At 37.9% G+C, this 16,594-nt stretch overlaps 1 protein-coding gene across 1 annotated transcript in view; it reads right to left on the bottom strand.

The window, feature by feature from the left end:
* map4k5 (mitogen-activated protein kinase kinase kinase kinase 5) overlaps nucleotides 1-16,594 on the bottom strand; it is a 142,826-nt gene that overhangs the window by 51,605 nt on the left and 74,627 nt on the right. The window contains exons 5-11 of the mRNA XM_059958132.1: nucleotides 16,141-16,196; nucleotides 13,742-13,789; nucleotides 13,377-13,419; nucleotides 11,308-11,380; nucleotides 10,591-10,722; nucleotides 3,558-3,620; nucleotides 1,287-1,368 (exon numbers count right to left, since the gene is read on the bottom strand). Coding sequence (XP_059814115.1) covers nucleotides 1,287-1,368; nucleotides 3,558-3,620; nucleotides 10,591-10,722; nucleotides 11,308-11,380; nucleotides 13,377-13,419; nucleotides 13,742-13,789; nucleotides 16,141-16,196 — 497 coding nt within the window. The remainder of the gene's footprint in view (nucleotides 1-1,286; nucleotides 1,369-3,557; nucleotides 3,621-10,590; nucleotides 10,723-11,307; nucleotides 11,381-13,376; nucleotides 13,420-13,741; nucleotides 13,790-16,140; nucleotides 16,197-16,594) is intronic.

Raw genomic sequence — 16,594 nt, 5'->3', positions numbered from 1 at the left:
TGAACTTGTGTTCCCCTGAACTTAAACACCTAACGATGAAATGCCATCCGCTCTACTTACCAAGGATGTTCTCATCCGTGAACTTAGCTGCAGTTTAAATACCAGCGGCTGACATCTATCAACTGCTTGAGATACTGCATGACACCTTAACAAAACAAGAAACAGTCCATCCCAGTGGACTATATCATAGTGGAGTTTGCTTAGCCCCCGCTCTACTTGCTTTACACTTATGACTAACACGGCTAAGCACAGCTCCAATGGCATATTCAATCAAGTTTGCTGATGGCACCACTGCCGTAGCCCAAATCAAAGGTGGTGACAAATCAGTGGAGTGGTACTGCAACAACCACCTCTTACTCAATGTCAACAAGATGAAGGAGCTGATTTCTCGACTTCAGGAGGAGGAAATCAGAGGTCCATGAGGCAGTCCTCAGAGGGATCAGAAGTGCAGAGGGCCAGCAACTTTAAAGTCCTCTGTGTTATCATTTCAGAGGATCTGTCCTGGGCCCAGCACACAAGTATCTTCTTATAAATTACAAAGAAAACACAGCAGCACCTCTACTTCCTTAGGAGCTTACAAAGATTTGGCATGACAACTAAAACCCTGACAAACCTCTATAGATTTGTGGTGCAGAGTACATTGACTGGGTGCATCACAGCCTGGTAAGAAACACCAATGCCCTTGAATGGAAAACCCGACAAAAAGTAGTGTAAAGCCCTATCATGGAGCATATCTACATGGAGTGTTGATGCAGAAAGCAGCATCCATCAAGGATGCCCACCATCTAGGTCATGCCCTCTTCTCTCTGCTGCCATCAGGAAGCTGGTATAGGAGCCTCAGGACTCACACCACTAGGTTCAGGAACAATTAACACCTCTCAACCATCAGGTTCTTGAATCAAAAGGGATAACTTCATTCAACTTCACCTGCCTGTCACTGAAATGTCCCCATAGCCAACAGATTCACTTAAAAGGATCCTTCATTTCATGTGCTCAATATTTATTGCTGGTTTGTTTGTTAATTAATTATTTGTAGTTTGCCATCTCTTGCATCCTGTTGTATGCCCAGTTGGTGTCTTTCATTGATTCTATTATGGCCATTGGATTTATTGAATATGCCCGCAAAAAATTAATCTCAGGGTTGTACTTTAACAACAAGTTTACTTTGAACAATACAGAATTATTAAAATATGCATCTGTTCTACAATAAGTAGAATTTTATCCTTGAGGGTAGATTTAGAAAATAGGTTAGCTGCCTTAAATGACATCAACTAAAATTTACTTACAGTCAGTAGTTTTTCAGCTGTTGGTCTCTTCTTTGGATTTTTTGTCAATGCTATTTTGAGAAAAGAATGGAATGTTGCAGTCCTGAAAGTAACATATTAAATTATTAGACCTTTTTTGAAAATATAGATACTTTTAGTCTCATCAATTAATGTAACTATCACAGGGTTCTTTTTATGGCCTTAAACAGTAATTGCGTTAACCGTTCCTTCATAATTAAACTATAGTCAGAACAAATGCAAATATCATTATTTTATTGTTTATCTGTGATAAACAACTTAGCATAAAATCCTTCAAAGAAGAAGAAAGCCCTTAACTCTGAGTGGAGTCACTGGGACGCCGTCGTGACGGTGCTTTTTTAGCAGGCTTTCTTATTTTTACGAGGTTGAGATGCTAGCTCAATGCTCAACCCAGAACAGATGGAAAGCGTGCAAGGGAGCCAGCTGGATTTGAACTCGGGAGCCTTTGCTGCAAAGTCCGGCGCTGATGCCACTACGCCACCAGCCCACCAAGATCCTTCAAAACTTAAAGATAAATATTTGCACCTTGAGAAAAATATACCACGTGCCACAAGTGAAACTGAAAAGTTACAAGCTACATTTTTATATTAGTGCTATTCAATACCACTCTCACTTCCTTCTAAAAGTCTGGAAGATGAAAACCAATGCTGCTGCTACTTTTAAAATATTAAGTTGACGAAATGCATCATTTTAATTTCACCAGACTTTCTGTTTACTATAACAGTAAGTTCTTACTATCTCTTTGGTTTCTCACAATTTCAAGTATGTAAACAAACTTTGAAACAACATTTGTAAAGTGATGCACTAACACAATAACAAGGAAATACAGTATATTCTGCAAGCTGAATTTAGACAAAGTTGGAAGTACTTAGACTATGCTCAGCAAATTTACCAACCACATCCAACTGTCAGGCAAATGAAATAGAATGCTGAATGATATACTGTTCACACGTACATTAATACAATAAAATTATGCTCATGTTGTATGTATTCTGGTAAACTCCGACCAAGTCCTGCATTTATTTAGTGACACAGCGCAGAGTAGGTCCTTTCCACCCTAGAAACACCCAACAGGCTGTATTGACCCTAACCTAATCATGGGACAACCTGACAATGACCAATTAACCTATTTGGTGTTGGGACTACGGGAGGAAACCAGAAAATCCCCACGCATTCCACAGGGAGGAAATGCAGAGACACTTTACAGAACAGCACCAGAATGGAACTCCGAACTCTGGAATGCTCTGAGCTGTAATAGCTTCGTGCTATCCACTATACTACCAAGGAACTTTGGTCATTAAAATAATTAAGACTTGGAAGCAGTCAGAAGAATAATTCCAAGTATGAATGTTTTAATTTTTGAGTGAAGATTTCCAATCTTAAAAAGGTGAAAACAGAGACTAATCTTTTAGGCAAGATACTACATATAATAAAACTCCAAGATAAATTGCAGAAGTAGGGCAACTAGAGGCATTGGTCAAAGTAATAAAAGCAAATCTGAATGCAAAGAAATGATCCCATATTCAATGATTAGTAAAATTGGATTCCTGATGAGTGTGCAAAACTTAAAATAAGTAACATACACAGGAGAAAATTTGCAGATGCTGGAAATCCAAGCACCTCGCACAAAACGCAGGAGGAACTCAGCAAGCCAGCCAGCATCTATGGAAAAGAGTATAGGTCCGAATAGTTTAACTATATTAACTAAAATGAGCTAAATGATAATGTTCCTTCATTTGTATTTATCATATGAATTAAGTTTAGAATGTTGTTACAACTGGTACCATACAAGGTTAATACCCTGCCCTTATGAGATCAGCCATCCACCCACCCCCTTTCCCTTTCCAGAAGGACAATCTCATACCTCTCACAAATAAATTTCATCTGACATCACCCTATCCAATTCAGTACCCAACTGTATCATTCTGTATCCTAAACCTATCCTACCCAATATTAACATTACCAAGTCTCATGTCACTTGGACTTAATAATCAAACTCCTAAATTCATATTTAAGTTGCTAATGCACATGACAAACAATATGGATTCCAGTACTAATCACTGTGGTATACTGCTAATCATAAAAGCAACTTCAGTTAGGTGAGCCCTCATTCCAAGAAACAATCTTTCTAGACCCCTCCGAGCAGTATATCCTCTCATAAACAAGATGATCTAAAGCATATACAGATGTGGATACATATGCAGATGTGGCTTCACCAAAGCTTTATTTAACTATTAATAGAGGCATACTCACCATTTCATTTTATCTTTCAGCTTAGGGGGTTGAAATCCACTCTTAGTCATTAAAAACAAAGCCCTATGGTAGAAGCATAGTCACAATATTAAAATATAAAGTCAGTAGATTTGCACTGCATAACATTTAAAGGTAAATAAGTCAACTCATTTAGCACAATACTTATACAGTAAACCTCTTCTCAATTTAAAAATCTCAGAATCAGAATAGGTTTATCACCGGTATTTATTGTGAAATTTGTTAACTTAGCAGCAGCAATTCAATGCAATACATAATATAGAAGAAAAAATACAATAAAATAATAATAAATAAATTAGTAGATCAATTTACAGTATACTTATATTGAATACATTAAAATTGTGCAAAAAATAGAAATAATATATACTGTATTAAAAAAGTGAGGTAGTGTTCACTTGGTCAATATCCATTTAGGAAACGGATAGTGGAGGGGAAGAAGCTGTTCTTGAATCGCTGAGTGTGTGTCTTCAGGCTTCTGTACCTGCTACTTGATGGTAACAGTGAGAAAAAGGCATGCCCTGGGTGCTGGAGGTCCTTAATAATGAACACTCTGAGACACCACTCCTTGAAGATGTCCTGGTACTTTGCAGTACCCAAGATGGAGCCAACTAAATTTACAAACCTCTGCAACTTCTTTCAGTCCTGTGCAGTAGCTTCCCATACCAGACAGTGATGCAGCCTTTCAGAATGCTCTCCACGGTACTTTTATAGAATTTTTTGAGTGTATTTGTTGACATACCAGATCTCTTCAAACTCAATGAAGTATAGTCACCGTCTTGTCTTCTTTATAACTGCATTGATAAGTTGGGACCAGGTTAAATCCTCAGAGATCTTGACACCCAGGAACTTGAAACTGCTCACTCTTACTTATGATCCCTCTATGAGGATTGGTACGTGTTCCTTTGTCTTACCCTTCCTGAAGTCCAAAATCAGCTCTTTCCTCTTACTGACATTGAGAACAAGGTTGTTGCCGAGACACCACTCCATTAGTTGGCATATCTCGCTCCTGTACGTCCTCGTCTCTGTATGAGATTCTACCAACAAAGGTTGTATCACCAGCAAATTTGTAGATGGTATTTGAGCTGTGCCTAGCCACACAGTTATGGGTGATAGAGAGAGTAGAGCAGTGGGCTAAGCACACACCCCTGAAGTGCACCAGTGTTGATTGTCAGCAAGGAGGAGATGTTATCACCAATCCGCACAGACTGTGGTCTTCCAATTAGAAAGTCGAGGATCCAATTGCAGAGGGAAGTACAGAGGCCCAGGTTATGTAACTTCTCAATCATTACTGTAGAAATGGTATTAAATGCTGAGCTGTAGTTGATGACATGGGTGTTTGTCTAAGGCTGTGTGAAGAGCCATTGACATTGCATCTGCTGTTGACCTATTGTGGCAATAGGCAAATTGCAATGGGTCCAGGTCCTTGCTGAAGCAGGAGTTGAGGCTAGTCATGACTAACCCCTCAAAGCATTTCATCACTGTAGATGTGAGTGCTACCGGGCGATAGTCATTTAGGCAGCTCATATTATTCTTCTTAGGCACCAATATAATTGTTGCCTTTTTGAAGCAAGTGGGAACTTCCATCCATAGCAGTGAGAGGTTGAAAATGTCCTTGAGTACTCCCGCCAGTTGGTAGGCACAAGTTTTCAAAGCCTTACTGGGTACTCCATCGGGACCTTCCACCTTGTGAGGGTTCACCTTCTTTAAAGACAGCCTAATATCGGCCTCTGAGACAGAGATCACTGAGTCATCAGGTGCAGCAGGGATCTTCACAGCTGTAGTTATATTCTCCCTTTTTCAAAGTGGGCATAGAAAGCACTGAGTTCATCTGGTAGTGAAGCATCGCTGCCATTCCTGCTATTTGGTTTTGCTTTGTAGGATATAATGTCTTGCAACCCCTGCCAGAGTTGCCGTACAGCTGATGTTGTCTCCAAGCTCGTTCAAAATTGTCTCTTCACCCTTGAAATAGCCCTCTGTAAATCATACTTGGTTTTCTGTTACAGGACTGGGTTGGCAGACTTAAATGCTACAGATCTAGCCTTCAGCAGACGACGTACTTACTTGTTCATCCACGGCTTTTGGTTTTGGAATGTACAGTAAGTCTTTGTAGGCACACACTCATCCACACAGGTTTTAATGAAATCAGTAACAATTGCATCTGTTAGCCTCTTCCCCTGTACTGCTCTATTTCCTTATGTGGACATCAAAGATCCACCAGATGTGGCAACGATACACTTCAAACATGCATAAAGGTATTCTTCCTAACATTTTGATCTGACTTAATTTTACTCTTTTGCTGAAGCAGGATGTAACTAAGAGTTAGATAAGGGAGATACAATGTGGCTACTGCATTTAGAATTTTGGAAGGCTCAAACAAGAGCTCAAGTAAGAGATCATTACAGAAAATTAAATTATGGGGGATTGGGAATTGGGTTGACAGACAGGAAACAGAGCAGGAATAAATGGGCACAAACATGAGATTCTGCAGATTCTGGAAACCTAGAGCAACACACACAAAATGCTACAAGAATTCAGCAAGTCAGGCAGCAACTATGGAGGGAAATAAACTGTTGAAGTGTAAGGCTGAGAGCCTTCATCAGGAATAAATGGGTCTTTATCAGGGTGGCAGACATGGCATAGTGAGGTGCTACAGAATAAATGTTTTGGTTCCAAGTATTCACAATATTTATTCATAATTTGGATGAAGGACCTGCACGTAACATCTTCAAGTTTGCAGACCAGATAAAGCTGCAGAGATTGCATGTGGGTGGTGATGTGAGATATGAGGAGGAAGCAAAATCACGAATGTGCTTTGGCAATTTTGATAAAGGTGCAAATGAATGGCTGGTGCACTAAGCTATGGACAAACGTAAAGTTATCCCGACTCCAAAAAATTATTATCTGAATGGCCATAGATTAAGAAAGAGGGAGATGCAACAAGATCTAGAAATCCTTAGACATCAGATTCAAATTTCTTAGCCGTCTTTGTTAGAGATTTGATTATACAAGCCAAGATGTCTTGCTTCAGCTATACTGCATCTTAGTGAAACCCCAACCGAAGTTTTATGTGCAGCATCTGGTTACTCAAGAAAGGATGTTCTTGCTATGGAAAAGCTACAACAAAAGATTTACTATACTAATTACTAGATCTGGTATAATGTGACTGATACACAAGGAGACATTGGTTGAATTAGATCTATAGTTTTGCGAATTTAAAAGAATGAGAAGTGAAATCATAGAAAGCTTTTTTAATAACATGAGGCAGATTAGATGCAGGGAGTCCTGCCATGTGCAGAAGTTCGCTGATGACACGGCCATAGTGGGGTGTGTCAGGAATGGTCAGGAGGAAGAGTATAGGAAACTGATACAGGACTTTGTGATATGGTGCAACTCAAACTACCTGCGTCTCAATATCACCAAGACCAAGGAGATGGTGGTGGACTTTACGAGACCTAGGCCTCTTATGGAGCCAGTGATCATTAATGGAGAATGTGTGGAGCAGGTTAAGACCTACAAGTATCTGGGAGTGCAGTTAGACGAGAAGCTAGACTGGACTGCCAACACAGATGCCCTGTGCAGGAAAGCACAGAGTCGACTGTACTTCCTCAGAAGGCTGGCGTCATTCAATGTTTGTAGTGAGATGCTGAAGATGTTCTATCGGTCAGTTGTGGAGAGCGCCCTCTTCTTTGTGGTGGCGTGCTGGGGAGGCAGCATTAAGAAGAGGGACGCCTCACGTCTTAATAAGCTGGTAAGGAAGGTGGGCTCTGTTGTGGGCACAGAACTGGAGAGTATGACATCGGTTGCAGAGCGGAGGGCGCTGAGTAGGCTACGGTCAATCATGGAAAACCCTGAACATCCTCTGCACAGCACCATCCAGAGACAGAGAAGCAGCTTCAGCGGCAGGTTGCTGTCAATGCAATGCTCCTCAGATAGGATGAAGAGATCATTACTCCCCAACGCCATTCGGCTCTACAATTCAACCACCAGGGGCAAGACATGTTAAGTGCCGGGGTTAGGACTGAGCTTAAGTTACCACTCAATGCACTTTAGTAAACTATTTAAGAACTTTTTAAAAGCTATTTATTAATGCTTTTTTGGGAGGGTGATTTTAGATGCATATCATATTTACACTGAGTTAAATACTGTATGTAATTACTTTTGCTACAATAAGTATATGGGACACTGGAAAAATGTTGAATTTCCCCTTGGGGATGAATAAAGTATCTATCTATCTATCTAAATTGCTCCCAATGGCTGGAGAGTCTAGAACCAAAGGACACAGAAGATGACAATTAGAACCAAGACCTGGAAAAATTCTTCACTTGAGGTTGCTGAAACTGTGGAATTTTCTTCCAAAGATAGTGGGGGTCAAGTCATTAAGTACATTAAAAAAGGACAAGGCAGATATAGTTCCTGATATTAAAAGGAACTGAGTGGTATGCAGGAACAGGGTACTGAAATAGATGATCAGCATTGATGGCACTAGAAACCCCTTTCCATCTGTTCCTGTTCCTTCAACATTCCCCTAATGGCTACTATTATCATCTTCCTTACATCAGATTCCATTAATGGTAGCTTTTGTGTAAATTATCACCCTGCAAGCTGCCTCTACCTTAATTGTCCATTCCACCACTCCCTGCCTTCCGAACCTGGCTCTTCATGTTTACCTCCACATACTCTCATTTCCGAATACCACCTCCTCTGCCTGTCAATCTATCTATCATCCTTCACCTCTCTTCCTTCCATCAGTTATCCACTGACCCTGTCTTGACTCTCCCCATCTCCTTTTTTTCCTAGCTATCTTCCCTCTCCACTGTTAATTCTAATGCAGTTCCAACCCAAAACATTGACAATTTCTTTCTCTCAGCAGATGCTGCCTGACCTGTTGAGTACCTCCAACACATTACTTATTTATCAAGGTTTCCACATCTGCAGTCTCCTTTGTTTTTAATGTCTGGTTATTTCTTGTTACCATTTTCTATTTTATTACCCACATCGACAACTCCAATATCAGCAGCAGTCTCTGAACTCGCATTTTCAACATGTGCATAAATCAAGTCTGTACACTGTGGACAACATTACTCCTAATCTGCCAATCCAGAACATTTCTCACAATTTAGAGATTCTACTTCTGTTTTGTAACCAGCATTCAATCCACCTGGTCCCTAGCTGCTACAGCTACACGCATTCTTTAATTGTAAATTAAATACATTGAGATATTTCCCTGCAGTGTGGAGATATGGGATGTGCTGGATGTACACAAGCCTGTCCTTTCATTCCAAATCTGTACTTGCCACTAGATCCAAGGTGCAAAGTTATTAGATTGATGACTGAAATCAGTTAATTATAAGTGAATTGTATTATATCCTGAGTCAGCATTAAAATTATTTTTAATCTTAAGTCATTATATACTTAGAAAAAGAAAACAAGTTATAATTAAAACAATTTGATTACTATTTTAACTATTAACTTTGGTTCAGTGATAGAATTCCCTCCCACTTCAGGTGATCAGTAGTTAATTCCAAGTCCAGGCATGGCGTCAATGCAGGCACGTTGTCCTGCCAATTGTGTAATCTTTTATATAAAATATGGACAATGGACATTTTACCACCATTTTATAGTTGTTATATTCTGTGCTTTCAACTGCTCTTTTCTTCTATTTTGTGTGGAGGGGAGCAGATTTGGGGTTGATGTTTTTTGTTATTATTTGGTGTGGGGAGAGGAGGATTTGGAGGCTGATGTTCTTGTTGTGTATTGTGTGGGGAGGGATTCAGTTTGCTGTTTTCTGAACTGACTTCCATGCATTTTTTTTGCTTCCATCACTATCTGGAGAAGAAGCATCTCAGTTGTATACTGCATACATACTTTGATAATAAAGGAATCTTTGAAAACATCCATCAAAAATCCTTTAGTTATCAAAGACAGTTGCAGAATTCTCATGAAATCATTCAAACAGTAAAATGCTCTGTGCATATTGAGTAACATTTATCATTCAATCAAAACCAAAAGCAGATTTATATGTAGTAACTGCTGGGTCTAATTAACACAAAAACTATCCATGGAAAAGTTGAGGTCGAGGTAACGGAGATTGTAATACACCTTATAAAAGAATACTAGTTGTTGTTCCACAGCATGTCTGAGTTTCATTGGTAAAGTTTGGAGGGTATGAGTCAGCAAGTGTTAGCAAATTGTAGTTACCAGCAATTAAAAAGACTCAAGAGTGAGGCTTGAATGGAGCAATCACCTAAAATTTGTCTTGTCTCAAACATAACGGAGATCATGTTCTTAGCAGTGAATGTAGGTTGCTAAACTGAGTGTGCAAATATATTCTGTTTCACCTATGGACTGTATAAAAGAAAAATGGTGAAAAGACAGTTGTTCATTACCTTGCATGGGAAGAGGGAGTTTTGGGGTTGGTTTCCATAAGCTTTGAGAGAAAAATACAAAATGCATGGGTGATAGCAATGTACAGAGCTGGAAGGAATGCCTAAACATGATTTATTACATGCAAAACAAATTGGGTTAGTTGAAGGATGAGAGTTAAAGTGATGAAAAAGGGATAGACAAAGTTGAGGGAAGGGGAAATCCCAAGATAATTTAGTTGGCAGAACTTTGGAGAATCAAAGTTATTTAGCCACTGTTAGACTGTTGGTGGTAACTTATTTTTTATTCTTTGTACTTCTCTTCTAATATTTATATCTGTGCACTTATAATGCTGCTGCAATACTACAATTCCCTTTGGTATCAATAAAGTATCTACGTATCTATCTAATGTCTTTACTTTCCTAAAATATCTTGCTATCATTTTTGAATATGAAAAAGCAGGAAAATCAGTAACATGAAATATAATTAAACCCGATATAATGTATTTTTATGGAGGATATCTATACTTATTTGCTACAGAGCATAAATAACATTATTCACATCAATGTGGCTTTAAATTCTTCAGGCTTTTTCCATCACTAAATGCAAAAGAGAACTTGTCAACTTCACAGTAAAAAAAAACATAAAATACCTCATAGGATGCAAATCAAACATTGGAGGCTGCAGTTCAGCCAGTTCAATAGCTGTGATTCCAACTGCCCAGATATCACATAGCTGATTGTATCCACCATTTTTCTCTACTGCAGCAACCTCTGGAGCCATCCTATAAACAAATATTTGCTTCAAACTCAATGAAACACACTTTCAAGAGCATAATTAACTTGTAGCTAAATATTTAGTTTTAAAAATGCATGTGTCTGCTGAAATAAAATTGCAAAAGGTACAGATAGCCATTATAAATTAAGGGCTTATAAAATTCATAGAACTCAAAAATAGCAACAAAATAATTTCATGAACTAAGTTACAAATATACTATTTAATTAGTACATTAGTCATGGTGTTGTGCAGATATATTAATGAATACAGCAGTGATACAAGTTTATAGTAGGTCTGGAATGTACTACTATAATATTGCAGCTCATTTGTACATGCCTCTGGCTAATATTTTAGCCACAGACATGTGTGCTCATTAAATGCATTTAAAGGCATTAACAAATTAAAATAAAATCTTGGCCTCCAACTATTAAAGTGAAATTAGGTACAGAATGCAATTGTGCAGGAACACATACAAAAAGCTGGCTTCTCTCAACCATTCTTCAAATCTTTATTTCTATTATATGAATCAGTGAATGAGAGGCAGCTGCTTAAGACTGGTTTTCGAATTATTTACTCCAGGGACTTTATTTACCAGTATGGGGTTCCAATGAAGGACTTCCTCTTGGCAATAGTTGCAGTTATTTTGGCAGCCACACCAAAGTCAGCTGAAATGTAAAATCAATATACTCACTTACTTTTTTTTGACAAAAGATCAGTTATCAATGATTGGCTAAGTCAGTTTATTTAGTACAATGTCAGAACAGTGCTAGTTGCTGACAGTATCCACATAGAGAATCAAAAGGATTAGAGGATAGATTTATTTTATCCTATCACCATTTTCACAGATGATGCCACCCATAAGGGAATCAGTGGCAGTGAAAGGGGCAAGCTGACTAGCAAATCAGATTAATGAATTTTCACAGAAAACAATGTGGAGAATAAAAGTCACACTTAATGATTTTAGAGAAAGAAGAAGTTGAGATAACATGATTAAGTAAAAAAGTATAAATAACAAAGTTATTTGCAAGTATTGCAGGTGGATGAGAGTCTATAATTATAAAATTTAATTTTTCTCTCGCCAATTTATAAAAATGATGTTCCCAAAACATTCTGGAATCAGAGAGAATAAATAGTTCAACAGTGTTTGAGATCTAGTTCACACAAATACAAGCTAAGCATTTTAGTGAGGATAATGGTCACATGGTTGGTTTAAAAAAATAATGATTCTCTGTTGCAACAATAACAAGAAACTTATGGAAAAATTCACAAAGAGCAAATTATGGAATTAAATACCTAACATTTTTGCGCAGATTTGTCAATTTTGCATGATTGTTTCTAAGCTGTTAATATTCCATGAGACTCTGGTATATTTTGGGCACCACACGCTGATTCTACAGTTTTACAAGACTGGCAATTTATTGGGCAAACTAAAGGTGAATTTTGGATGAATTATGTCAAATTTTATTTAAACAAGATAGATTTCAATAATTCTGGTTAGACTTGGATTACACATTCTGATTGGATTAAATCTAGTTATTCATTAAAAACTCGAGGTCTTACTGAATTAGGAAAAATAAACACCAGAAGATGATGCATTTTCCTTCCATTCTTTTGGAAAGATGTGACTAAGCATTCTTGCATTCCTAGCATCAGGAGTTCCAAGAGCAGTTGTTTATTCATTAGAGGAACGTGGATTTCTCCTGTAATACTGGCATTTATTATCCATTCCTAATTGCCTCTCAACTAAGCAAGTAGTTGCCTGAAAGGTTTCCTGTTTATGTTTCTAAAATCATTGGAAAAGGGACAAGGCACAAAGGGAAAAGTGAACTAACATTACAATCAATCCTATTTCTTTTAATCAATGACTACACTTTCCTGGGATCATACTGGAGTTTCATCTTCCCAACTTGACCACTAATAAGCAACCTGGGAGATCACCCATGTGAGATCTGCTAATTCAGCAGAGGTGTAACACCAAACAAGAGATTCTCTGTGTGGCACAGTAGCATAGTAGAGCACTATTTGGGCAAGGATGCAAAATTCAAAACAGCTTTCAGTAAATATGCACATAGAGTTATAATTAGGATCCCGAACCAATGTATTAATTTGAAGGTATTCTGTTTCAAAGATTTTTTTTAGTTCCATGTTGCCATCCTTTAAAATATACTTCATCACCTTCTACTAAAGACATTCCGTGTATCAACTGATCCTCAAATGATTTTGATCATACCACTTTATAGCCTCAAACATCCAACATACTCATTACTCAAAAGGTACCTTGACTGTACTTTGCACTTGGTCAAGTATACATTTCCATAAATTTTCTGCAATGCCAAATTATTTTCTGATATTTTGTCACTAACTGCTTGATAAATAGCTATTATCATCTCAAATGATATTGATAACCAATTAACAATTCTCAAGAAAAGTCAATTGTGCATTTCATAGTGGGTCTGATCCTGCATACTGATGTCATATACTATTATAGTTGCCCTCTATAAACTGACTTGATCCTTTACTCTTTTCCCAAGATAGGGCAATAATAAGTACATAATAGTAAATTCACCCAGTTCTGAACCTTACAGGATCAGCATTGCCTTTTCAGCTTAAAAGATAACATACGTTTGAGGAATGTCCCGAATCTCAAGCTATAATACTCACCCAACTTTACATCACCATGATCTGTCAGTAAAATGTTGGCCCCCTGGAGGACAACAGATCAATTTTAGAGGTCCAATGGATAATTCCAGGTCAACAGCAACTACTAAGAGCAGTTCAGTTCTTAATTTTAATTTTCCTTCACAGTCAAGACAGCATATTTTCAAGTTTCTATTAATACCACCCATAATTTTTTTTGTTTTACATATCAAAGATATTACTATACTTTCAACAAGTATACTCGCTCAAAGACATCATTTTCACTAACTTGATATATACAGTTTGATTTCACAATAAAAGACTTTTTTTTTAAAAAAGCCACTTAAAATGTTTCTAAATAAAATATAAATTCAGTAAAACAAAGTCACCTTTATGTCTCGGTGCATTTTTCCCTTGCTGTGCAAATAACCCAGACCCTACAAAGCAAGGTAGATGTTGTTAAATACAAATAAAAAGTATTCACAAGGCAACTCTGGAAAAACAAACACAGACAGGGACAGCCATTTGTCTCCTCTTATCCAAAAAAAAAATGCAGTCCTTTGTAACAATTCTCTTACAACTATGGTTTTTTGTTTCACTGCCCCATAGAAAAAAGTTTCAAATAACCTTTTTTAAGACATTACTCAATCGTCCCTTGAGTAAATACCCCTTTTAATATTAAAGATAGTTAAATCTAAATATTGTGCTGCTCTGCCACTGTTTTAATATACTATCTTACTTATCTAGCTATACAAAATTTCTATTTCTTTGCTAAATACTGTTACATAGTCAACTTCAGCCAGTCTCAGTTGACCAACTTAATCTCTAGTTCCAAAACATAAACTCTACAAACAAAATCAGACTAAAGTTACCAGGATCCTATTTCTTTCCAACCAGTATCTAACCATTCTCAATGCTCCATTCAGTTCTAAACAATAGTTTTTTGGAACCCAGTTAATTTTTCACTTTTCTTGATTAAATCCTGCATTTCCAGTGGTATTAACGTACCAAGTAATCTCAAAAATTTTTCCAATTCACTTAAAAAAATGAAGTTATATGTTTAAATATTTAAGCTTTGAGAGAGTACCCATTCTGATATCCCCTTAGGCAATATAATCCAAATCTGACCAACCTCTGAGTTAAAAAGAAAATCCTGTTCCCTGCTAAAGCTCTTGCCCCTTAACCTAAATTTACTCATCTGCTTTTGGACACCTTTACTATCAAAAGCTTCCTACTATCAACTTTAAAAAATGTCCCTCAGTTTTGTAAATTTCCATCAGGCTCACTGACTCCAAAGAGAACAGACTCAGCCTTTCCTTATGGAAAGCACTCCATCCCAGTGAATCTCCACCGCACCCTCAAGAGTGATCATAGACTTCCGATAATACGACGATTAAAACTATACAGGACTCCAGTGTCACCTTAAAAATGTTTATAAACTTGTACTATAACTTCCCTCAATGTATTTAATGTCCTGGCGAATGATGACAAATATCCATATGACTTCTACGTTGCTCCATCTCCAGTGATCCTTGGATTTGCACACCAAGATCCTTCTATGACTTTGCTATTCACTATCAAGTCCTAACCCTTACTAATTCATCCAAAGTGCATCATTTTACAATTATGAGGATTGCTACACACTTGTCCTGACAGAAACGTGGCTCTAGGACATTGCTCCAGACTCAGCTGTTTATCTAGAAGACCTTTTGTGTGGACAGAATTGCTGCGACCTCCACGGAAGAAGTCTGTGCGTCAGTAAGAACTTGTGTGTGAATTCCTCGGTAGCAGGGCCCACTACTCACTGCAAATAAGAGTTTTTAAAATGGTGAAGTACAGACCCTTCTACTTCCGAGGGTCTCATGTGACTGTTGTTGTTTACGTCTCTGCTTGCGCTGGGGAAGCGCTGCAGGAGCTCTTCAGGCGTCCAGACTCAAAAATAGTTATTTTACCAAGCAGTCAGACTGATCAATACCCAGTAACCTGCTGCAAGAATGAAGTCACTGGAGAAAGGTACTGGTAGATTCAAAACAGTGTCTTTATTCAACAAAATCAGATATAGCAGGCATCATATGAGACATTACTTGGGCAGCAATTTGTTGGAAAAGTAGGACATGTACACCACAGTCTATTTGGCTATTTAAAAAATATTTCAGTAGGCAAATATTATTTATATTTGCTTTGAATATTAGCATAACATCACTATTGTGTACCTACAGAAAACATCCTATCTGGATACCTCACACTCTTATGGTATTGCTCTGCCCACAATGGCAAAAAATTTCAGCAAGTTGTGGACACAGTTCAGTCCATCACAAAAACCAGCCTCCTCCCCTTGGACTCAGTCCTTACCTCATTTCTTCAGAAAAGTAGCCAACATAGACAATAACCCCTCACGCCCTGAACAATCTCTCTTCCCACCCACTTCCTTCATCAGGCAGAAGACACGAGGCTAGAAAACATGCACCATCAGGCTCAAGGACAGCTTCTATCCCACTGTTATAAGACCCTGAACATTAAAGATAAACTCTTGATCTCACAACTTACTGAATCATGGCCCTTGCACCCTACTGTATACCTGCACTGTGCTTTCTCTGTAACTGTAATATTCAGTTAAGTTTCTCCCTTGTATCACCTGATGCATTTGGTTTGAAATTGTGTATGGATGGCATACAAAATGAAGTTTTTCCACTGCATATTGGTACATGTGACAATAATAAATCAATTGTTTCAGTTACTGACAAGAAGTGCTTAACGTTCAGTAAATTCAGAGACATTATTGTCCTACCTGCAAGGTTTCCCTGCACACATAAGCTATCTGCAGTTCTGACAGTGGTCCTGTTACTGGAAAAGCAGAACACTCATTAGATAATTATACATTAGTTAACTTTTAAGAGACTCCTGGATGGCTACATGGAGGCTAGAAAAATAGAGAGCAATGGATAACATTAGGTAATTTCTAAGTTAGTACATGTACGGCACAGCATTGTGGGTCAAAGTATGATATTATACCATCCATAAGAAAGGAGAAAGACTTCTGCATGAGCAACCACAATGAAGAATAAAGCACTATGGTTCAAGTAAGGAGGGCCAAGACCAGAACAGAAAAGTGATAGTGAAAGGAGAGTCTATAATGAGGGGCATAGTTAATGTAAAAGGTGTGGTGCCTGAGTAAGGAGTGAATGACAGCTGGAGAAAAAGTCTTTAAAATAGCAATATTTGCATGTTTGTGTTCAAAAAGC

The sequence above is a fragment of the Hypanus sabinus genome, chromosome 2 (genome assembly GCF_030144855.1).
Source record: "Hypanus sabinus isolate sHypSab1 chromosome 2, sHypSab1.hap1, whole genome shotgun sequence".
Lineage (NCBI taxonomy): Eukaryota > Metazoa > Chordata > Chondrichthyes > Myliobatiformes > Dasyatidae > Hypanus > Hypanus sabinus.
The sequence above is the reverse complement of the archived record's forward strand: the minus strand, read 5'-3'. Positions and strand labels throughout refer to the sequence as shown.